Source organism: Moschus berezovskii, chromosome 9, assembly GCF_049115385.1.
Source record: "Moschus berezovskii isolate FMDL1 chromosome 9, NW_MosBer_1.0, whole genome shotgun sequence".
NCBI classification, from domain to species: Eukaryota; Metazoa; Chordata; class Mammalia; order Artiodactyla; family Moschidae; genus Moschus; species Moschus berezovskii.
Genome location: NC_142468.1, coordinates 27,308,309 through 27,331,552, shown reverse-complemented (window position 1 = coordinate 27,331,552; position 23,244 = coordinate 27,308,309). Strand labels below are relative to the sequence as shown.

The 23,244-nt window shown below is 39.4% G+C and overlaps 1 protein-coding gene across 7 annotated transcripts in view; it reads left to right on the top strand.

Annotated features, from left to right (window-relative positions):
- SYNE2 (spectrin repeat containing nuclear envelope protein 2) overlaps nucleotides 1-23,244 on the top strand; it is a 330,412-nt gene that overhangs the window by 202,803 nt on the left and 104,365 nt on the right. For all 7 annotated transcript variants that reach the window (XM_055435962.2, XM_055435961.2, XM_055435957.2 and 4 more), the window contains 9 exons: nucleotides 598-735; nucleotides 6,301-6,486; nucleotides 8,095-8,217; nucleotides 9,386-9,568; nucleotides 11,861-11,992; nucleotides 15,240-15,437; nucleotides 16,043-16,117; nucleotides 17,334-17,444; nucleotides 23,030-23,146. In XM_055435962.2, coding sequence (XP_055291937.2) covers nucleotides 598-735; nucleotides 6,301-6,486; nucleotides 8,095-8,217; nucleotides 9,386-9,568; nucleotides 11,861-11,992; nucleotides 15,240-15,437; nucleotides 16,043-16,117; nucleotides 17,334-17,444; nucleotides 23,030-23,146 — 1,263 coding nt within the window. The remainder of the gene's footprint in view (nucleotides 1-597; nucleotides 736-6,300; nucleotides 6,487-8,094; nucleotides 8,218-9,385; nucleotides 9,569-11,860; nucleotides 11,993-15,239; nucleotides 15,438-16,042; nucleotides 16,118-17,333; nucleotides 17,445-23,029; nucleotides 23,147-23,244) is intronic.

Genomic DNA, 23,244 nt, shown 5'->3' with positions numbered 1-23,244 from the left:
AAAATGGTCCACATAAAAAAAAAAAAAAAACTTTAAAAATAAGCCAGAGCACACAAGGATTCCGGGTGAGAATTGGACTTCTCAAGAGGTAAGAGAGGCAGGCAATCTCAAGTGTCCCTGGAGAGAAGGAGAAAGAGAACATCATTGAGGAACAAGACACCCCCGCCCTCCCTCCAAGTAAGGGTCATGGTGGATGAGTTGTGCATGTGATCTAGCAAGAGCAAGGCAGGAAACTACTCTCAGAAGGACTGGGATGCTGCAGGACAAGGCCCTGTACAGGAAAACAAAGTGGAAACGCAGTTTTCAGAATGGAGCATAAAATGGGAACCAGACCAGTTGCAAAGCTAACTTGGAACCCTTGCTGAGACCTGTAGTGTTGGGATAGAACTTCTTCAATCCTTCCCACTTGTGGCCAGGATTCAGTTTATAGACTGAAGGATTGAAAGCTGGAGGGGGTGGGCAAGTGGCCCAGCTGTGGGTCATGGAGCCCTATGAGGCCCGACACCACTGACTCACAGCAACCAATTCTTTATTCAAGAATCATTTGACTCAGGGAGGAGGCATCAGACTGAGTTTGGTTCTGCCTCTCTTTCACAGGCCACAATTAAGATGGAAGAATATCATGATCTTTTGAAGAGTACTGAGGCTTGGATAGAAAATACCAGTCGTTTGCTGGCTGATCCTGCAGACTATGACTCTTCAAAGACACTGAGTCACCATGCTAGCACCCTTCAGGTGAGTGTTCTTTCACTGTTTCCTGGGTGTCATAGAATCTATATAATGATTAATGACTTAGCTGGACTATCATGATGCTTTCCTCCCTGCTTCTTTCCTAAAAAAGACAGCCTATCCTAAAGCATGCCAAATGGCAGAAGGAAGTTTGGGAGAGTGGCAGGCTCCAGATAGGGATTTTGGAGACCAGGATCTAGTTCTTTCTGTCCTCATAAGTATGTCATGATTTTTTGAATAATTCACTGTATCCTCCATGGACCACGGTTTTCCCCATTTGTGAAGTCAGAATGTGGCACTGAATGGTGGTGATGGTTTTGATCGTAGAATTCCAAGATGGCTCCCAACAGGCCTGTTCCCTGGTGTGCATGACCTGTACAATCCCCCTCTCTTGAGTGTGGGCAGGAGGATGAGTATGTGATGTGAGAGTCACTCTGTTGATTAAGTTACAGCATATAGATAAGTATATGGGATAGTCACTCCCATGAATACGTGACTGATCATGGATATATGATTTTAAAACTCCCTGGTAACAGACTAGAGTAAGATTCTCCTGCTAGATTGAATAAGTAAGCTGTCAAACTATGAGAGGCCTTCCCAGGTGGCGCTAGTGGTAAAGAACCTACCTGCCAGTGCAGGAGACTTAAGAGACAAGTGTTTAATCCCTGGGTTGGGAAGATCCCCTGGAAGAGGAAATGGCAGCCTACCCCAGGATTCTTCCCTGAAAAATCCCATGGACAGAAGAGACCTATGGGCTATAGTCCGTGGGGTCGCAAAGAGTTGGACACGACTGAGCACGCATGCATAGCATAGCATACTATGAAAGGACCCCAAGGCCAAGACCCTTGGGTAGCCTCTAAAAGTCAACAGCCCACAGGAAAACTAGAATCTCAGTCCTACAGCTAAATTCTACCAACAACCAGAATGAACTTAGCAGAAAAACTCACACTCTGATGGCACCTTGGTTGCAGCCTCACACTCTGATGGCACCTTGATTGCAGCCTTGTGGCATCCTGAGCTGAGGACCCACCTAAGCCTGGACTCATAAGCCATGGAAACTATGAGATAATAATTTTGTTTTATTTTGTGAGTTTGTGGTAATTAGTTATATAGCATTAGGAAACTAATCGGTCATTCTTTCCAGTACTGGAATGCCATGATTCCAGATTTCGTGTCTCCTTCGTGGTGCTGTACAGATGCCCTGTGTTTCCATGCTAACCTGCAAGACAAAACAAACAAAAGTCTTTTCCTACTCAGGGCCATGTCTGCTGGAAATCTTCTGGATGCCAAGTGTTGGCTTCAGCTTTATTGTGAAGGGATATTTGCCTTCTCTCATGTTATTCAGCCATGAGAAAGAATCTCTTAGGAGAAGGTTTATCCTATAACAGCTTTTAGAGTAATCAGCCCTGAAAGCTGATCTAGCTCCTATTTTATATCTTTTAAGTAGCACAATGTGTCCCTGAGTAACAGCTGACTTCATACCTCTGGGTGTTGGAGATTTGTTGGCACACTTTTTTCCCTATGGTAACAATTGTAAAGATATTGCATTTTCACCTGTTTCTTTTTACCCTTGCCTATAATTGCTGCCCCTACCTCTTGGGGTGATGTTCCACATATCCGAAGCATGCCATCTTTTTATTTTATTTCAAATCATTTATTTATTTGTTTATTTTTGGCTGCACTGTGAGTGGCACGTGGGATCTTAGTTCCCCAACCAAGGAATGAACACATGTCCTCTACCCTGGAAGCTCAGAGTCTTAACCACTGGACCGCCGGGGAAGTCCTTCATCTTTTTGTTCTAAATCACCTGTATTTTTATCCTTTTCAAGAATTTTGCAAAGACAGAAGAGAGGAACGATGCTTGTTTTTTCTCAAATGCTTCTTAGGAGTTTTTTTTAACTGTACAAGTATGAACTCACACAAAAACAGCTGAACTATTACTGCCTTCTTCTGACACAGTGTAAAAGTGTGGAAGTGTCTCTCAAACTGTGGACACCATTCTTTGCTGGCCTTTGTTTAGGAGCTGGAACTGAGTAGAATTTAGGTTATTTGGTGGAGAAGTAGGGACTAAGGGACATGCAGGTTTATACCCACAGAATGACCTAGTAAATCCCCAAATGGGAAATAAGTCACAAATAACTAGTTACATGTGAATACCTCACTTTGTTCCCATTTTGAAAATAGTTGTCCTACTTTAGAATGTTGTTATTTAGTCAGTAAGTCGTGTCCAACTCTTGCAACCCCATTGGACTGTAGTCTGCCAGGCTCCTCTGTCCATGGTATTTCCCAAGCAAGAATACTGGAGTGGGTTGCCATTTTCTTTTCCAGGGGGTCTTTGCAACCCAGGAATTGAACCCAGGTCTCCTGCAATAGCAAGTGGATTCTTTACCACTGAGCCACCAGGGAAGTCCCGTACTTCCCTTAGTAGCCTGCAATAAAAGTAGGATTTGGAAAAGATTGGATGAGAGCCCTGAGCAGGAGAGTTGGATTTTTCAAGTTTGGGGCTACATATATATACTGCTGTATAACTCATTACTCCTAAAGTTAGTTGCTGAAAACAAGAAACATTTCATATCTCATAGTTCATGTGGTTCAGAAATTCAGGCATGACTTTACCTGAATGCCTCTGGCTCAAGGTCTCTTAAGAGAATGCAATCAAGGTGTCAGCCAAGGGCGTGGTCTCATTTGAAGCCTCAATTTGTGTGAAAGAAGAGAGAGGAGGCACTTCCAAGTGCAGTCACGTGGTTGTTGGCAGGCCTCAGAAGATCCACTTCCATTCGCAGACAGATGAACCTCTCTGCAAGACTGCTTCATGGCATGGCAGCTGGCTTCCTTCACCATGAACAATCTAAAAGATATCGAAGAGCTCCCAAGACAGAAACGGTCTCTTAAGTGACAGCTCATCATTTCCACCATATCCTATTAGAAGTGTATCAGTAAGCTCAGCCTACATTCAAGGGAACTGAGTATAAGGACATGAGTGCCAGGAGGTGGGGATTGCATGTATGTGTGTGAGTTGCTCAGTCATGTCCAACTCTTTGCAACCCCGTGAACTGTAGCCTGCCAGGCTCCTCTGTCCATGGGGATTCTCCAAACAAGAATACTGGAGTGGATAGCCATTCCCTTCTCCAGGGGATCTTCCCAATCCAGGGATTGAACCCAGGTCTCCTGCATTGCAGGCAGAGTCTTTACCACCTAACCGCCAGGTCTACTGAAAACATTGATTTACAAATATTTGTGTGGACGTATGTTGTCACAGATTGCTGGCTCTTACAGTATTTAGCTAGATCAGAAACTGCCAAATTATTTTCCAAAATGGCTGTACCATTTTTCATTCCCACTAATAATGTGAGTTCTAATTAATTATCCTGTATTTTTGTCAGCACTTGATATTATCTTTTACATTTTACTCTAGTGACATGTAGTGGTATCTCATTGTGATTTAAATGGCATTTCTTTAATGACTAATGATTAATTTATTTGAGCATTTATTTGTATACTTACTTGTCATTTGTACACTTCCTTTGTGAAGTCTGTTCAGTTTTTATTGCCCAATTTTAAATTGGGTTGTCTGTCTTTTTATTATTGAATTGTAAGAGTGATTTATACAGTATTCTAAAATTCAGTCCTTTATTAGGAATGTAATTTACAAATATTTTTTCCCAGTTTGTGGCTTGTCTTTTCATTCTCTCAATAGTATATTTCAGAGATCAAATGTTATTACTTTGATGGGGTCTAATTTATAAATATTTTTTTCATTTATATATTATTCTTTTGTGATGTATCTAAGAAATCTTCTAACCCAAGGTCACTAGGATTTCCTCATATCATCTAGAAATTTTACAGATTTAACTCTCAGTATGTTATGAAGTGAGAATTAAGGTTCTCTTTCCCTGGGGGTAGCCAATTGTTCTAGCACCACATTTTGAAAGGACTCACCCTTGAATTACTTCAGTGCTTTGTTGAAAATCAATGACCTCTCATATATGTGAGTCTGTTTCTGGACCGTCTTATTCTATTGATCTATGTGTCTATTCTTTTACCAATATGATACAACTGTGATTACTACAGCTTTATATTAAGTCTTGAAATCAGGAAGCATAATTTCTTCAACTTAGTCCTTCTTTTTCAAATTTGTTTTGGCTAATCTGAGTCTTTTGCATTTTCATACAAGTTATATAAGTTTTAGAATCAGCTTGTCAATATCTATGCAGACGTCTGTTGGAATTTTGAGTGGGATTGAATTAAATCTAGATCAGCTTGGTGAGAATTTGCATCTTAGCCATATTTACTGTTCCTGTCTAAGAACATGATATTCTCTATTTATTCTGGTCTTCTTTAATTTCTCTTTAATGTAAATTGTTAAATTTATACCTGTATATTTTTTGATGCTATTGTAAATAGTGTTATTGGAAAAAGCATTGGTTTTAGTTTTGTTTTCCTTGAAGTTTTCTTCTGCTTGGATTTTGAATGAAGTCAGTAACCTGATTAATTTTAGACTTATGACTAGATTTCTAGCTGCATGGTCTTTCTCATGTCCGTTATTTTTTATGAAATTATCTGAAGGCAACATTATCGGGTTGGACATTTCCAACATGTGGCTGAGATATTTTGATATCTTAAGTTTGAAAGTTAATGATTATAATTATTAAGGAAAAAAAGAAAAATTATAAGGAAGAATGTCTGAGAGACTTTAAAAATGGATGTTTTCCACTTTTATTTGGTTTTATCAGGTAGAACTCTTTGGTATCAAGTTATTCAAGTCACCTCAAGCTATAAGGTTGTCTCACAGAAGTCAGTGACTCCACAGGACTACCTCTTCATTTCTCATTCCCACTTCATTTAAATATTTCTCCGAAGCCCATGTTCCCAAAATTACAAATCAGCCAACTGAATGGCTTTCTTGGCCCTAATTCCAAATTTATAGAGGGATGGCCTTACAGGTCAGGTGTTTCTGATTCTGTTAATGATGGTGGAGGAGCAGGGCTACGTGCTATAAGATAGCTGCTGCAAGCCCACCGAAATGGGGTAGACAGCCTATAGTCACTACTGCTCTGAGAAGAATGTTCAGTGTTTCACTGTTGTTGGGCAGTCGCTCAGTCGTGTCCAACTCTTTGTGACCCTGTGAACTGTACCCTGCTAGGCTTCCCTGTCCTTCACTGTCTCCCAGTTTGCTTAAGCACATGTCCATTGAATCAGTGATGCCATCCAACTCTCTCATCCTCTGTCGCCCTCTTCTCCCGCCCTCAATCTTTCCCAGCATTGAAGTCTTTTCCAGTGTTTCATCACGGAAGTGGAAATGAACAGAAGTTTGAAATGTTGAGACAAATTCAGAGTTTCTCTGATTTAATTTTTTTAAATTAAGGTATAATTCACATAAAACATTTATTAGTTTCAGGTGTCAAATAGAATGATTCAATATTTGTATGTATTGCAAAATCATCACTCACATTAAGTCTAGTTGACATCCATTACCATACATAGTTATAGAATTTTCTCTATTTAAAATTTTGATAACCTTGTTCCAGTATCTTGATGTTTCTCTCATTTTTCTTGTTTTCCATTATCTAGATGGCTTTGGAAGATTCAGAACAGAAGCACACTCTTTTGCATTCAGTTTTCACGGATCTCGAAGACTTGTCAGCAATTTTTGAGACAGATGACTTAGCACAGTCTATACAAGAGTTAAGTCATCAAGTAGCAGCTTTACAACAAAGAATCATAGAAAGTCTTCCACAGATTCAGCGAATGGCTGATGTAAGTTGGCACTATAAAGATGTAACTTCTTATTTAAGTTTATGTTTCATTTAGTAAATTAGAGTTATGCTGCCAATCAGTTCCTACAAAGACACATTGATCTGATTTATATTTTTTAACTTATGTTATTTTTTGAATGATACTTTACTTTGTGCCCTGTAGTACAACTACAAAAAAGAATCATATCCCCATTCTCAGTTCAGAAGTGGTCTTTTAAAAGGGAGGAACCTTGGTCAAATATGCTCAGTGTATTCTCTTTGTCAGAGAGGAGATATTATTGATTTTAAAGCACAGATTAGCAAAGAGGGAATTAAAACAGACAACTCCCCAAGACTTCCGTTACCTATAGCAAATATTAATTGAGGGGATGCTGTATATGAGCCACTGGACTTTTAAATAATTTCATTTTAGCTTGAAACGTGTGAGGCATTTATCTAAGGATGGAGTCACATCAAAGGCAGATGCAGTTAGTTTTAATAATTTACCTTTTACTTCTCAGTTACATTCCCTGCGATACACTTAAGTAACTTCAGTGAATCATACTTGTTAAGTATTCTTATTCCAAAATTGTTAAATGTGTCTACAACTTTTCACAGAAATTACCATAAACTGCATTATATACTTTTATATACTTTCTTAAATGTAAGGTGCAGAAAATAATTTCAATATGATTGAACTTCTCATAATATGAAGATATCACTATAAATTACTATAATTACTGCTTCATTTGCCTGTAGAGTTATGTTTGTCCTGTATTGAATGGCTTTAAATTGCTATAATTTGAAACCCTTTGTTGATTTCTATGTAGTCTTTTCTATTTCCTTCATTATTAGGCATACCTTATTTTTGGTGCAGTTTATTTGCATTAAGCTCTAAAGATCTAAAGGCTGTCTTACAGTGTGAGTGGACTTTAAAATGTAGGTTTTATAGCACGTATTCTTAAATATGTGGGTTTGATAGCAAAAATTGCAGCATTTTTACTTTAATGTTTTGGCCCTGTTCTAGAGGTTGACATTGATAGGAGAATAGCCACTGGACAAATGACCTATTGTTTATGTTAGCCTGAGTAGGTTATAAGGTAACTTAATGATGCTGCACGTGACAACAGTTTGTTAGGGAATTGGCCAGAAAACCTGTCAATTTTCTAGCTCCTTATGTGTTTGTTTCCCAAGGGTGACTGTATCATTCTACTTAGAGTAGTAAGAATTTTTTTTCAATGTTAGACCCACTTGTATTCAAGTGTTTGAGCACATTCCAAAGATAAATCTAAAGAGTTTGCACATAATTGACAATTTACTTAAAATTGGTTCAGATGCATCCTGCTTTTGTTCTCATAGCATAAATGATTAAATATTGGCCTCTCGAGGATCTTTAACCCGGCAACTATATGCAGTGCTTTGTAGTGTTATATGCTGTTACTAACAGAACAGCGTTTTTATTGAAAACAATCTACATTATCTGTGAAGCACTTGGTTAGTTTTTAAGAGATACAAGTGGCAAACATGTTTTGGTTAAACATGAAAATAAATGGCAATAAATTGTGTTTTATAAAGATGATTAACGTATAATATACTGCATGAGTGTGTTATTTTGTTTCTGAAATTCTAGGATGTGGTTGCCATTGAAACAGAAGTAAAATCAATGGAGAAGAGAGTTTCAAAAATCAAAGCTATCCTGTTATCCAAAGAAATATTTGATTTTTCACCTGAAGAACATCTTAAGCATGGAGAGGTAAGCATGGATCCATTTAAAAATCTTTTCTCTTAATACTTATTATGCTTATTTTAAAATATGTAATAATATGTGATTTAAAGTAAGAGCAAGATCAAGTTGGGAATGACTATAAATATCATGTTTTAAATCCTATTCATAGTGGTCTCTGTATAAAGATCATTTTCCTACAAGTTATTTTTTCAATTAATTTCTTCCTAAAACTTCAAGGTTTGGCAGTTTTTCCTTCAAGTCAAACCTAAGTATTTAATAGTCTAGGAGCTTATGCCTCTGAGTCAGGAGAACTGGGTTCCAGCCTCAGCTGCTCTGCCTGTGTGCCTTTACACGATTGGTTAATATTTCTTGGATTTGCTTTCGTATCTATGCCGTGGTAATGCAGTGATTATGTTGGAAATTACAACATGTACAGAGCCCCTAGCACAGAAGCGGGGACATACTCGACAGCAGACAGATGTTGGTTCCCCCTCAGCCTGTCAGTTAAGAGCATGGACTTTGGGCTCAAGGAGCCCTGGGTTCTAATCCGAACCCTGCCACTTTGTGTTGTGCCCCCATGTGGGTCTTCTAACTTCTGTGAACCCAATTTCCTTCCCAGTTTTGATCTCTGCCTCCTAGGACAGTTGTGAAGATTAGATGAAATAAATATATATGAAATGCTTAGTAAAGTGAATACTCTCTTGTAATTTATTCGCTATGTAAATCCAGATTTCTATGGACAGGATGTCATTAAAGTGAAATAGAAGTATACTTTTGAGAGTTAAGAAATTTGACAAGATAGTTATCCCTTCAGTGTAGTAGGCATTTTTTGAGGGTCTGTTAGTGGGAAGCTCTGTGCTGGTGCAGTTGCTGTGAGAGTCAGTAAGGGGGCAGTACCTACCTTACATGGCTCACTGCCTGGAGACAACACAGAGAGCAAAACAATGGTTCTACAGACAGAGCTGGGAGGGAAGAAGGAAGGAAAGGTTGTCCAAATGCATCATGTTGTGCTGGAGGGTACTTCTGCCCCAGGCATTCTTTCCTGAGACCCCCTAACTACCAGATCACAAATAATATTAGTTCTTTTCAACCTGAGCTAAGAAACTGTTTCAAAACTGTAAAGACAAAAGTTTAATTTTTAATCGATTTAAGAGTAGCCTTTTTGTCCCCCACTTGTGTACCATGTTTATCTAAGGTGATACTGGAAAATATACGTCCCATGAAGAAAACCATTGCTGAAATCGTGTCTTACCAAGTGGAACTGAGGTTACCCCAGACAGGAATGAAGCCTCTGCCTGTGTTTCAGCGGACCAATCGGCTTTTACAAGATATAAAACTGTTGGAAAATGTGACTCAGGAACAAAATGAGTTGTTAAAGGTGAGTGGCTTGTGATGACAGCCAGCCTGTTGGATGAAAATGTTCCGCAAAAGCTGGCTTTGTTTTCAGTTTTAAAGGTTGGGTAGATCAAATTCCCATGACAGTAAGACACTGCCTGTGTTGATTCTTTTTGGTTTCTTCCAGTATTATTATCCAGGAGCCAGCATTGATATAAGAGAGTATTTTATTGTTCAAATGGAGCTAACATGATTTTTTCTTACCTCTTACCCTTGTTCTGGTTGAAGACATTGAAGCATAGTTATGGTCTGTTTCATTCCGTTCTTTAATAATTGAAGATCTACATGGGTAAAATGCTATGGGAAAAGATTCAACCTGCATGGTGCATTTGCAGTCACGTGAGGCCGACAGACCCAACAATAATCTCTTTATACATCTCAGTTGCTTTCCTTTTAATCATTTCATTTTATTACCAACATGATGCGGGTCAAGTAGACACTTTGCCATTTTATTTTTACACGTTAGAAAACTAGTGTCCAAAGGTTAGGTGATTTGATAAAATACCAGAGTTAATGTGTGTTAGGGTTAATTTTCCAGGCAAGAGTACTAGAAAATTAATCCTAACACACATGTTAACTCTGGTATTTTATCAACTCACCTAACCTTTGCCTGGAAAATCCCATGGACGGAGGAGCCTGGAAGGCTGCAGTCGATGGAGTCGCTAAGAGTCGGACACGACTGAGCGACTTCACTTTCACTTTTCACTTTCATGCATTGGAGAAGGAAATGGCAACCCGCTCCAGTGTTCTTGCCTGGAGAATCCCAGGGACGGGGGAGCCTGATGGGCTGCCGTCTGTGGGGTCGCACAGATTTGGATACAACTGAAGCGACTTAGCAGCAGCAGCAGCTGTTCTCCTAAGATTTGAGGATATTGTATCTCTGGTTTGAGTCTTAGCTCACAGTCTCTCTGGCCTAGCTACTGATCTGCTGACGTTATTTCCTAACACCCACAGGGAGAAAAAAGATATGTCACTCAATGTACTATTTTTTTTAATATTATAAAGAGAAAACAAAAAGCAACAATAGAAAGTTTGATCTATTTTTCATCTTTTTGTGTTTTATTGATCTCTTGGGAAAAAGAAAATAACAGTCCTGACTATACTTTAAAATGACTCCTTCACAAGACAAAAGGGGGGAAATAGAAGAGGAAATTAGGTTTTGTACCAAGTTAGATATCAAGCTGTGCTGCTAAAATTTTCCATCTTATTGTGTTAGTGGAAATCAGATATCATCTCAGGTATTTCAAAGCTAAGTAAACTGATAGTAATGAAAATCATAGAGTATGGTGCATTTCTTTTAATTTCTAGTTAGATATTGTAAGTGCTATCATTGTAGAAAATAATAAATTACTTTTGGGAGGAGGGTGTGCTGTGATTCATGGGGTCGCGGAGAGTCGGACACGACTGAGCGACTGAACTGAACTGAACTGAACTGAATGGGATGTAGCTCATTACGGAGGGCTGGGGAACAGGTGTGTGCAGTGAACATAGTCATTCATTTCTAGCCTGTGGCTAAAATTATAGTTAAATATTAAAGAAAATATAAGGAAGAATTCTGTATCGACCAGAAACTTTGTAGTTTCAAAAGACATTTAGTTTCATTGTGAAGCATACCAAGGAAATATCCAGATTTTCTTTTGAAGTCCATTTCTTTGACTTACATCACACTTTGATTGTATCATTTAGCACACTGGTAGGTTCAAGTTCTTAACACCAGATTCCAGATATTGTTCTGGTCTGCCTCATTCTTCAAACTCTCAGGCCTCAACCTCTTACCATAAAACATACATCACAGATCCCAAAGAGTACCAGGTGAGGATGTGTCTGTACCAGGAAAATTTATGATTTCTCAAATCACTTGCCCTTTCCATTCTCAGTTAGGATTGTCACCTCTCTGTGTAGAAATGTGACAAGAAATACGTATTAAATGTCTTACGTGACTGTCAGTAATTTCATAAAACTTAGCCACTTTGTTTACATGCTATAAAATGCTTCCCAGAATAAGCCCATCAGACTGGGATAACTTAAGAGCAAATGTGTGTCTAATTCAACTCCCAGCACTGCCCAGGGTGCTCTGGCATCTAGTAGAGCAAGGCGCTCAGGTGCCAGCTTTGCACATGTTTTCTATGTTGAGACTACCATTCCCTATTAAAAACTGTGTGGTTGTGTATTTGATAGAATTGATTGGAGTTTGGAACAGGGATAGACATTGAGAAGAACCCATTGGTCTAGTTGTTGGATTGTAACAGATTCTTCTTGGGGGTTTATTTTATAGATAGTCATAAAACAGACAAATGAATGCAATGAAGAAATAGAAAAATTGAAGCAGATCTTAAATAATTATCCAGCTGAATTCTCCCACGAGCATATGTCAACAGACAAAGCTGCCGACCTGTCACAAGTACAGGTATGTTTCTTTCATTTCATTGGTCTCATTCATTTGTCCAGCAGTTCATTCACTTTCTAAGCTGTTGGTGTCTAGAAACCTTTTTGATGATATGGTGTATTTCCTACTTCTCTCTTTCAATTGAAGGCATTTTATGTATATGATTACTTTCTATGCCTATTTCATTAAATAGGTTATTATATAATTATCATAATGGAAGTCTGTTCAAGTGTCTTTAGCCTCAACTTGGTGCATTTTGGCTGGTACCAAAGAAGTTGATGTAACACACGGTATTTGGATGACCTGACTTCCCAGCTAGCGTTCTGACATAGGGGTCATGCAGGCTGGGCTTTAGAGACTGGGCTTTTTAAAGACTGAATGCTGTTGTAATAAAGAGTTGCATATACTAAGCAGTTTCACCATATACCTTTATTAACAATGTCCTACGGACCCAGTTACAATGGTTTGCATGTTAACTCTCTATTGCCATCAAGTTGGTGTAGGCAAGCAGTTGCTGTGGTATTCAAAACCAGGTTATACCACTTTCTTTCTGTGAGTCATAGGGCAAATTCTTTAATGTCTAAAGTGAAGTACAAGGAAATCTAAGATGACACAAGCTATTAAGTGGTGGACTCAATAAGGCAGACTCAATGTGTTAGTGATTCAATATTATAAAAGTGTCAAATTTCCCTTTACATTAAAAAAAATTCAAGAACTCCAAAGAGCTTTTGTGTATATTAAAGTTCAGAAATGTAAATATATCTGTTATTTTTAAATAGTGATAGTAAACCCATTAAATATTAATGGAAATTATATTTTACAGAAAAATTATAGTGAGAAGAGTGACATTGTTTTGCATTTTTGCAAATCTCATGAGGATCTGACTTTCTAGGAGACAGCTAGATTCTCACCTGGTTCTGCATTAAATCTTTTGAGGTATATAGTTTTGTGTGAACATATAAAGATGATCCAACCTTTCAAAGACACATACATGGAAGAGAAATATTTTAATAATGCTTTTGAATAATTTTGGACATCCTTTGAAACAACACTAAACTCTGACTAGAATTACTCACAGGTTCATTGTTAAATGGAATTTGGAGCCATGTCAGTGAACTTTCATACTGTTACTTTAAAATCCATCAGTCTGTCTTATACTTGGAATGGATCTCCAACCATGCATGATTTTATAACATCATGCTTGATCATTTGGAAAACACTTATTTGACTTGTTATGTAGATCCTCCAAATGATGACACATCTCAGTAGCCAATATTAAAGAATTCACATTTATTAACATCTACAGATGTTACTTCTTCAGAAAAATCTTTATGTGTATTATATACATATGTATGCATAGTTTAACATAGTTTAACACTGTCTTTTTTTCAAGTAAAAATAGTATTCTATGAAAAAAAAATGGATAGGTCAGCTTGAAATTTAATCACATGAATGCTTTTCCTCAACCATTAAACTTCGGTCTACAACAGAAGTGCTTTATGCAGTCATCCCACTTTGTCAAACAGAATAGTAAAAATACATGTTCTTTATCAAGGATATTCTTAACTGAAGTTGGCTTTTTTTACAGTTAAATTCATGATACTAAATGACTAAATTTAGTATGATGCTAAATTACTAGGTATGAAGCATCTAGTAATGCTAATACATAGCATTACTTTGTACTATCTACATAGCTAAACATAGCTAATACAGTTGGTGTTTCTGCCTTGGTTCTACCAGGTGTTAGTAGTTTTACCCCCCATTGCTTTTACTACATCACACGGTGAAAAATGTCAACACAGTGACCAAGGCCAGTAACATTTTGGTATCATTATGAAAATGATCTTGACCTCACAGAGTGCAGACCTCCTGGGGTTTGCAAGTGCCACTTTGAGAATGGCAGCTTTGTGCCCCTCTCTGCCTCCATAATGCTAGTGTCTCTGGAGACTTGTCTGTTTCTCTGAGTGCTGTTCTAATGGCTGAAGTGTTACGTCTGTTGGGAGGCACTGTACCTCTGAAGTTTAGTGCTTATTGAAAAGGGACACCCGCCACAGCTAACTCAGATTTAATTAAGTTATCATTTCCCAAAGCAATCACAAGAAGTTTCACTTCAGACAGAATAGGGGTATGGTGTCAGAATGTGTGTGGTAGCACTGGAGTCATGGGGGCTGGGTGTCAGAAGTCCAGGTCTGTGCTCTGTCGCTGGCTGCAGCTCTGGAAGAATCACTGTCTTTCTCTGGACTTCAGAACTTTCACTCATAGGTGGAGTTTCTCTGTCTCTAAAAAAAAAAGAAAGATGATGCTATCAATGTCTCTAGGATAGATGGATGGAAAGAAGAAATAAGGGAAAAAGAAATGAATGAATGCAGGGCTTAAAGAATATGTTAGGGACAAAATTTCAGTACATGAAGCTCTGCTAAAAAGGAGCAGGTTTGTCTTCTGATACAGCTCAAGCGTTGAATGATGCCTTTCAGAGTGCTGGAGTGGAGGATGTCAAACAAAACAACACCTGACATTTCCTCCAAACCCAGGCTTCTGTGACTCTGTAATCCTCTTAGACAGTGGGCTTCTGCACTTCTACTGCCCATGTGTGACGTTTTATTCCCATATATCAGTCACACAAATCTTTTAACCTTATAAAGCTTGGAATCATCTTGGAATGATGATAAAGCCTTATCATCTTGGAATCATCTCTTCATCATTCCCATATCAAATTACACTTCACAGCACCTTTATTTCCCATATGATAGGAAGCTTTGGTTGTAAGAAAAAAAGCAAATGAATTTAGTAAAACTAAAGAAGGCTTCAAAAGTGACAATAAAATGTGAGATTTCTAGCCTCATTTTCTCTTAGTGGTTCCCAAATGTTAGTCTGCATACAAATCATCTGGAAGTTTGTTAAGTGTGGTTCTTTACAAACCCTGTGGATTCTGGCCTGTCAGTCCTATAGCCATTGAGGTGAGGCAACCCTGGCTGTACTCCACAGTCACCCATGGAGCTTGTTACAGATTTCTGAGCCACCACTTGATCCCCAGTTATTGATTGACAGGGTGTCAGGTGAGGCTAAGGCATCCTATAAGGGAGATCATAAACCCTCCCTGGATCATTTAGAAACACAACCGGAGGGAAGGAAACTATGCTGTACCAGGGACTAGTTCTTGGCTGTGCAAGCCAGCAGCATAGAAAAAAGCCCTTGCACCAAATGCAGCAGTCTCCTGTGGCAAAGGCATCAGACGTCCCAAACCAATGCAAACATTCTTTTGGCACAGGGAGAAATCGAAGGTATGGAAAAGCAGATTCTGAGCTTGAACCAAAAGAAAGAAGACTTGTTGGTGGACTTGAAGGCTGCCATACTAAACCTTCACCAGCATTTACAGCAAAAACAGCAAGAATTAGAACAGGAAGTGCTGTCAGTCGGGGCATCCGAGGAGAATGCAGGGGCTGAGAAGGATGCTTCTGAGTGGAAGGTGGGTATGGCTGTAGTTAACAATGGTCCCACATTCCACAAGAGCTTTAAATTGGTAGTATTTTTCATCTGGAAAACCTGCGGCCTCTATATTTATGGCCTATAGAAAAGGAATTTCTTCAAGTGGCAATACTCTGCCTGAGATTATTCATGAGTGAATATTAATTCTGAGGGTGTGTCTGTGCTGGACTCAATCCGGAATTCTTATGCCCAAGTTACCTAAGGAGGTGCTTTATGAAATCCCATGGGTAGGTGGGTGGCAGCCACCTTTTGAAATGTCTTCCTACCAAACTGTGAGCCCATTGAAAACTCAGAAATGGGCCCAGCACCTCTCAAAGCCCACTTTGAATCTACATCACTGAATCGCATTCTTGAATTGTTTGATGAGGGGCCACAGAAGGCAATGGAAATGAAAGGGATCTAAGATTTGACCGAGTCATATTTGGCTGGATGAGTTCAGAATTGCTAAACCCAGAAGCTGCTTGTGTGGGTGGGCATCCTGGATAAAGTGAGTAAAAAATTAGCTGCATAAAAAAGCAGCCAGGCCAGGATCCTGGTGACGTTGAGCAGCAACCCAGCTGCAAATCTTTGTGCTGTGCCTTTCAGTTGAACAGAACGGGTTCCATGTCCTTCCTGCCAGCACTCGAGGAAGAGGCAGAAGAGAGCTCTCTGAAGAGTGAAGTAAGGAAAATGATTTTCTCGTTCAAGTTTGTTAGAAGCGTAATCTCTAAAAGGTCAATGAGAAGATCGTAAAATGACTGGAAACATAAGGATTTTTTAAATTCAATGCCAGTATTTTGTAAGGGTGACTGAAGTACTTATCTTATGTTATTAATGTTTAAGTGCATCTAAACCTACTTCAGGCTGGAGTGGGATAAATGTAATTCAGACACACTTGTTGGCAGAAGGGAGAAGATGAAGTTCTTTGTCATATCCTGAGTTCTGAGTACTTTCTCTGGAGTTTTGAGAGTTTGCTGTTTGGCTGGCACTCCTGGTGGCTTTATCTTTCCATATTTGTATTACTTTTGTAGTCAGACAGCACTGCCAAGGACATGAAGAATGGTGTTAGCAACTAACCCTACTGTGTAACTACTCCGATCAGAACTGGTTGAAGGAGACCTTTACCAGTTTTCTCATTATATCAATTTCCATTTCATACTTTAAGAACTAAAGCAGTAATGGGTCTGAGCCAAAGGGAAGAAAATTGCAGCAATTGACAGTTTTTAATGTCTCCTACGTAACGAGCAGACATTCTCCCTGCTCATTTTATAGACTGCTCAGTAGCTCCACGGTCACACAGAATAGCCTGTAGTCCATCACTATATCACTGGGACACATGGGGCTGAGTAGTCGGATGAGGAGGAGTGAGGCTTATATACTCTGACCATCAGACAGCTTTGGGATCTGATTCTACCTCTTCGTAGCAGAGAAAATTTTGAAAATGAAGGAGGTGCTGGAGCCAAAATAAGTGCATTTCAGTATGATTCTAATTTGAGACCTGTATTTGCCTCTGAGCTGATATGTTTATAATCATTGTTTGTCTTTGATATCAGTCAAAAAAATACATGTTGTTGAAGAGCCTTTGAGATTACATTTACCAAAGCAGATGAAATTTCTAAAGTGCTGTTTTAAAGGTCCCCTTTGTAGGACATGAACTGACTCCCAACTTTAAGAATATTTTTTCGGCTTTAGGAAGAGCAACCCCATTTGGACTCCTGTGATGTAGTTAGCCAAAGAAATCGATGATAAATAGCGGGGGAGGGGAAGGAGGGGGTGGAATTAAGGACTGCAATTATACTGCCTGGTAAGCTGAGTGTTACATAAAAGAGATAAGGAGGATGCTTTTATGATGGTCGGAAATCACCTCCCTCTGCTAATCAATTGATTGCTGTGTTAGAGTGGAGATAAGAAAGCAGAGCCGTCTTCCGGGTTCCTGTCTTTACTCTGGAAACATGACAAGGATGTGGAGGAGGACAGGGCATCCTCGTCCTCTGGAACAATCATTCAGGTAATACTGTGTGGGTCACATTTTTGGGGGGTGGGGATGGGCAGGGATAGCAAGTCAAAGCAAAGAGTTTCTTGTTTGAAAGAATGTTTCAGGAGGGAATCTATATGGGTTGAAATTTTTAAACTTCTTACTGCTACGTCTGCACAAAACAAAGACAGCTGAGTATCAGTTGCATTTCTTTTGTGTGTTCAGTGATAATGTTGTTGCTGAGTCCCTAAGTCATGTCCGACTCTTTTGACCCCGTGGACTGTAACCCACTAGGCTCCTCTTCATAGGATTTTCCAGACAAGAATACTGGAGTAGGTTGGCATTTCTTTCTCTAGGGAGTCTTCTGATCCAGGGATCAAACCCACATCTCCTGTATTGGCAGGTGGGTTCTTTACCACTGAGCCACTAGGGAAGCCTGTAAGTATTTACCTGAGGAAAACTCCCTAGGTGAAAATCCAAACTGAAAAAAAAACAGTTAAAGGAGCAGCTAAAAGGTTGACCAATGTGGTTAAATCATTTAACATGCCTCTTTTTTGGGGAGCAGTTGAGGGTGAGAGTTCTCTTTTTGAACAAAGTAGTGTGGAAGATAAATTAATGAAATAAGTCTTTTTGCTCCTGCTTCTGCTTCATTGACTACACTGAAGGCTTTGATTGTGTGGATCACAACAAACTGTGGAAAATTCTTAAAGAGATGCAAGTTCCAGACCTTACCTGTCTCCTAAGAAATCTGTATGCAGGTCAAGTAGCAACAGTTAAAACTGGACATGGAACAATGGACTGGTTTAAAAAATTGGGAAAAGAGTATGTCAAGACTGTATATTGTCATGCTGCTTATATAACTTATATGCAGAGTACATCTTGTGAGATGCTAGACTGGGTGAATCACAAGCTGGAATCAAGATTGCTGGGAGAAATACCAACAACCTCATATATGCAGATGACACCACCCTAATGACAGAAAGTGAAGAGGAACTAAAGAGCCTGTTGTTGAGGATGAAAGAGGAGAACGAAAAAGCTGGCTTGAAACTCAACATGTGAAAAATTAAGATCTTGGCATTGATCCCATCAATTCATGGCAAATAGAAGAGGATAAAGTGGAAGTAGTGACAGATTTTATTTTCTTGGGTTCCAAAATCACAGCAGATGGTGACTGCAACCATGAAATTCAAATGTGCTTGCTCTTTGGAAGGAAGCTTTGACAAACCTAGACAGCATATTTGAAAGCAGAGCTATCACTTTGCTGACAAAGGGTTCTTATAGTCAAAGCTATGGTTTTTCCAGTTGTCATGTATAGATATGAGAATTGGACTTTAAAGGCTGAGCATCAAAGAACTGATGCTTTCTAATCATGGGGCTGGAGAAGACTCTTGAAGAGAGTCCTTTGGACAGCAAGGAGATCAAATCAATCAATGCTAAAGGAAATCAACCCTGAATATTTATTGGAAAGACTGCAGCTAAAGCTGAATACTTTGGCCATGCAAAGAGCCGACTCATTGGAAAAGACCCTGATGCTGGGAAAGATTAAAGGCAAAAAGAGAAGGAAGCAGCAGAGGGTAAGATGGTTAGATAGCATCACCAACTCAATGGACATGAATTTGAGCAAACTGGAAAATATTGGAGGACAGAGAAGTCTGGTATGCTGCAGTCCATGGGGTCACTAAGAATCAGACATGACTTAGAGAATGATTAACAACTTTTTGCTCCTTGTGAACTTATAAACTTCTTCAGTCTCTCAAAATAGAGGGCAAATGCCCTCACATTAGAAAGTCATTTCATGCTGATGTGAAGACGATGTTTTTTCTCTTGCTTCTAAAGGATCTCTGCATCATTCTGATCCACCCTTCCCCCCTCACCTGCCTCGGGCTGACCCTACCCAGTGGCTCCCAGCCCAGTCCTTTCTTTGATAGTTGGCATAGGGACACTTATGCCAGCGTCTTCAATCTCTGCCTCTTGGTCATGTCCTTTCTTCTCTATCTCAGAAGTGTTCAGATTTCCCTTCCCTAACAAGTTCCTTCCCCCAGTACCCTATCCCTCCCAAAGCCGAGACCATCTCTTTAGAAACTGCTGTCTCCGCGGGTACCCTTCTCTCCATATCTGCCCAAGGACTTCCTTCCTACTCATCCGTAAAGGCCCCTTTCAACTCCCACAGCCTCCAAGAACCCCCCTGTTCTTTCCCTTTGTTTTCCCATAGCATTCTGAACCTCGGTTATTATAATTTATCACAGTTTTATGCATCGATCTGACACAGTTTCATGAGAAGCAGGAACTTTTATCTTCTACATTTTGACGTCCTGTACTGTGATTCATGGGGTGGCGGACGACTGAACTGAACTGGGCTCATTATGCTACTTTGTAATTTATTTGTTTCTTTTTGTCTGTGCTAGGTCGTCCTTGCTACCCAGGCTTTTCTCTGGTTGCACCCAGCAGGGGCCACTTTCTGTTAGTGGTGCCCTGGCTTCTTTTGTTTCTTTTGTTGCAGAGCACAGGCTCTGGGCACCAGTCAGTAGTTGCAGCTCGCAGGCTCTAGAGCACAGGCTCAATAATTGTGGCGTATGGGCTTAGTTGCCCCGCAGCTTGTGGGATCTTCCTGGACTGGGGATCAAACCTGTGTCCTACATTGGCAGGTTGATTCTTTACCACTAAGTCACCTGGAAAGCCCCCAATATGCTACTTTAATGTGTTGAATTTCTTGATCCTGCTTTCCAGATCAATTTCATGTTGCTTCCTCTTTCATTTATGGCTAAATGTCTTTAGTTGGTGCTCCTCTTTCTTGGCTCCGTTTGTAATCAAGATTTTGCCCCTTGCTATATTTATACTGCCGTTGACTTCTGGATATTAATTTTCAGTTCAGTCACTCAGTTGTGTCCAACTCTGTGTGACCCCATGGACTGCAGCACACCAGGCTTCCCTGTCCATTACCAACTCCCAGAGTTTACTCAAACTCATGTCCACTGAGTTGGTGATGCCATCCAACCATCTCATCCTCTGTCGTCCCCTTCTCCTGCCTTCAATCTTTCCCAGCATCAGGGTCTTTTCCAATGAGTCAGTTCTTTGTATCGGGTGGCCAGAGTATTGATGTTTCAGCTTCAGCATCAGTCCTTCCAATGGGTGTTAAAGAGTTGATTTCCTTTAGGATTAATTGGGTTGATCTCCTTGGTGTCCAAGGAACTTGCAAGAGTCTTCTCCGACACCACATGTCAAAAGCATCAATTCTTCAGTGCTCAATTTTCTTTATGGTCCAACTTCCACATCCATACATGACTACTGGAAAAACCATAGCTTTGACTAGATGGACCTTTGTTGTCAAAGTGATGTCGCTGCTTTTTAATATGCTGTCTAAGTTGGTCTTAGCTTTTCTTCCAAGGAGCAAGCGTCTTTTAATTTCTTGGCTGAAGTCACCATCTGCAGTGATTTTGGAGCCCAAGAAAATAGTCAGCCACTGTTTCCATTGTTTTCCCATCTGTTTGCCATGAAGTGATGGGACTGGATACCGTGATATTTGTTTTTTGCCTAAGTGCCCTTTTATTAGTCCTGATCCTTCTTGACCTGTAGCAGTAACGACCTCTTCCTTGTTGAAATGCAGTGTTCCTTTGGCTTTATTAATTCTATACTTTCTTGTCTCATCTATCTGCAGCCCCTCTTCCAGCTCCTTCTCTTTACCCGTCTCTTTCATAGTGTGCATTTCTCCCAGTGGTTTACCACCTTCTTTCTTCTCTGTTTTGTCTCATGGCAGTTTCTCCTCTCATAAGTTTTGTAGTCACCTCTATGCCACAGATTCCCAAATTAAATCTCTGGTCTTGATTTTTCCTGTACATCTGTTCCACACTTCTACCATCCAAATACATTTCTCTTTTTGAATGTGTTTTCTCAAAACCATTTATCAACTTTTCTTCAAAGCTTGCCCTTCCTGTAATCTCTCAATGCCTGTTAGTAGCACAACTGTCTTCTCAGTGTCTGAGACAGACTTCAGAGTCATCTCGGGTACCTCTTTTGTCTGGCCTTTTATGGCTACTGCTCAAGTGATGTCCATTCAGTCTTTACATCCTTCTTCTCCCATTATTTTTGTCATCATCCTATTCCAGGCAATTGTTCACTTCTTCCCTAGACTTTGAGAGGAGTCTTCTAAGTGGATTTGCAGCCTCCAGTCATTTATACATCTTATACTTAACTGGTGGAACTTCCTAAAGCAGTTCATGCTAAATTCAAGTCTTTCTAGATTCTGATTATCTACTGAATAAAAAGCAGTGTTCTTAGCCTGGCCTTCCAGACTTTTCATGATCCCAACTTACCTTTCCAGTTTTCTCTAAGTTTTACCTTTAGTTCTTGGTTCATACCTTTCTAATAGCAGTTACTGTTTTCAGTACATGGAGCTCCTAGGAATTACTAGGTGCTTTGTATATGTCATCTTGTTTACTAATCACAGGAATGAGTGAGCTGGGTTGTGTTGCCACTTTAAAGATGAAGCAAGTGAGGCTCAGAGAGTCCAGTTTAATTTGTCCAATATCACGCAGCTTGTAAGTAGAGCAGTCAAGATTGGTTGATTACAATATGCATACTTTTCCCACTACACTGGTCTTTTGTATAAGTTTCATTTTCCCATTTTTTAACCTTGATTAACCTAATAAGTGGATCAAAGTGTACATCCATTTAAAATGTGACACACATTGTTAACCTGTCCTCTAGAAAGACAATAATTTTATTTCTACCAGAAGCATGGAAATGCCTCTTTTCTGACCCCAAGCTAATACTGGATATTTTCAACCTTAGTTAAACATAGCCAGTGGATTAAATTGTGTATATTTAAGAATGTTGACTATTGCTTCAGGTGTGAGTTGGCTTTCATGTTCTTTTTTTTTTTGAATCATGTATCCATGCCACTTGTCATTTTCTGCACAGAAGTTGATGTGTTCCTTATTTATTTGTAAATGTAATTAATACATTAAAAATATTAACAGTTTGCGAGATGTTATCTCAATATGTTATTTCTCTTTTAACTTAGAGATGTCTTTTTGTGGCACATGTTATTTATGTTGTTAATACTAACATTTTTTCCCTTTATTGTCAAGCTTTAAAAGTCCCTTCCCACTCTTAGAATGGAAACAGATTCACTCATATTTTCTTCAAGAACTTTTATGGTGTATCTTTTACTTTTAAATATTAGATACAATTGGAATTCATTGTTAGCAGTGAGATAGAGATTTGGTTTTGTTTTTCATGAAGTGCCTGGATAAGATAGTTGTTCCCAAATTTTAAAGTTTCATCTTTCCTCCATTATTCGAAATAAGACTTTTATCACATAATCTTATTTCAGTTTAATTCTCATAATAATTCATTTAAATATTTAAATTCCTAATTCTCTGGATTTCTTATGTGTTCCTCATAAACCACAGAGCTTTGGAGATTTAAGTCTTCAAATAAAGATAAACTTGAAGAAGTTGATTTTTTTCCCCTAATGAGCAGACCTTTTTTCCCTCAATGTACCTGACTAGTCTAGACATTTTTGTAAGCAGGTGATTTGTAAAATGAGCAGGTGCAGAAAGGACTTGTATGGCTTCAGGGCAGGAACTTTTCTGAACCTCTGATTCTTTTCTTTACAGGAGGCAGCTGGGAAAATAAGCACGTGTGATAGTTCCATGGCACAGGTTCTTGAACCAGACCTGCTGAACACCGAGCAAGGCCCAGAATTTTCCCTGAGCCCCAACCGAACACCAGAGGTAGGTCCCTGTTGCGGATGAACCATCTGCCCAAATACCTGGACTAGCACCCAGATGACAGGCTCTCTGTGTTTTGCAGTATTTTGTATTACCAAGCG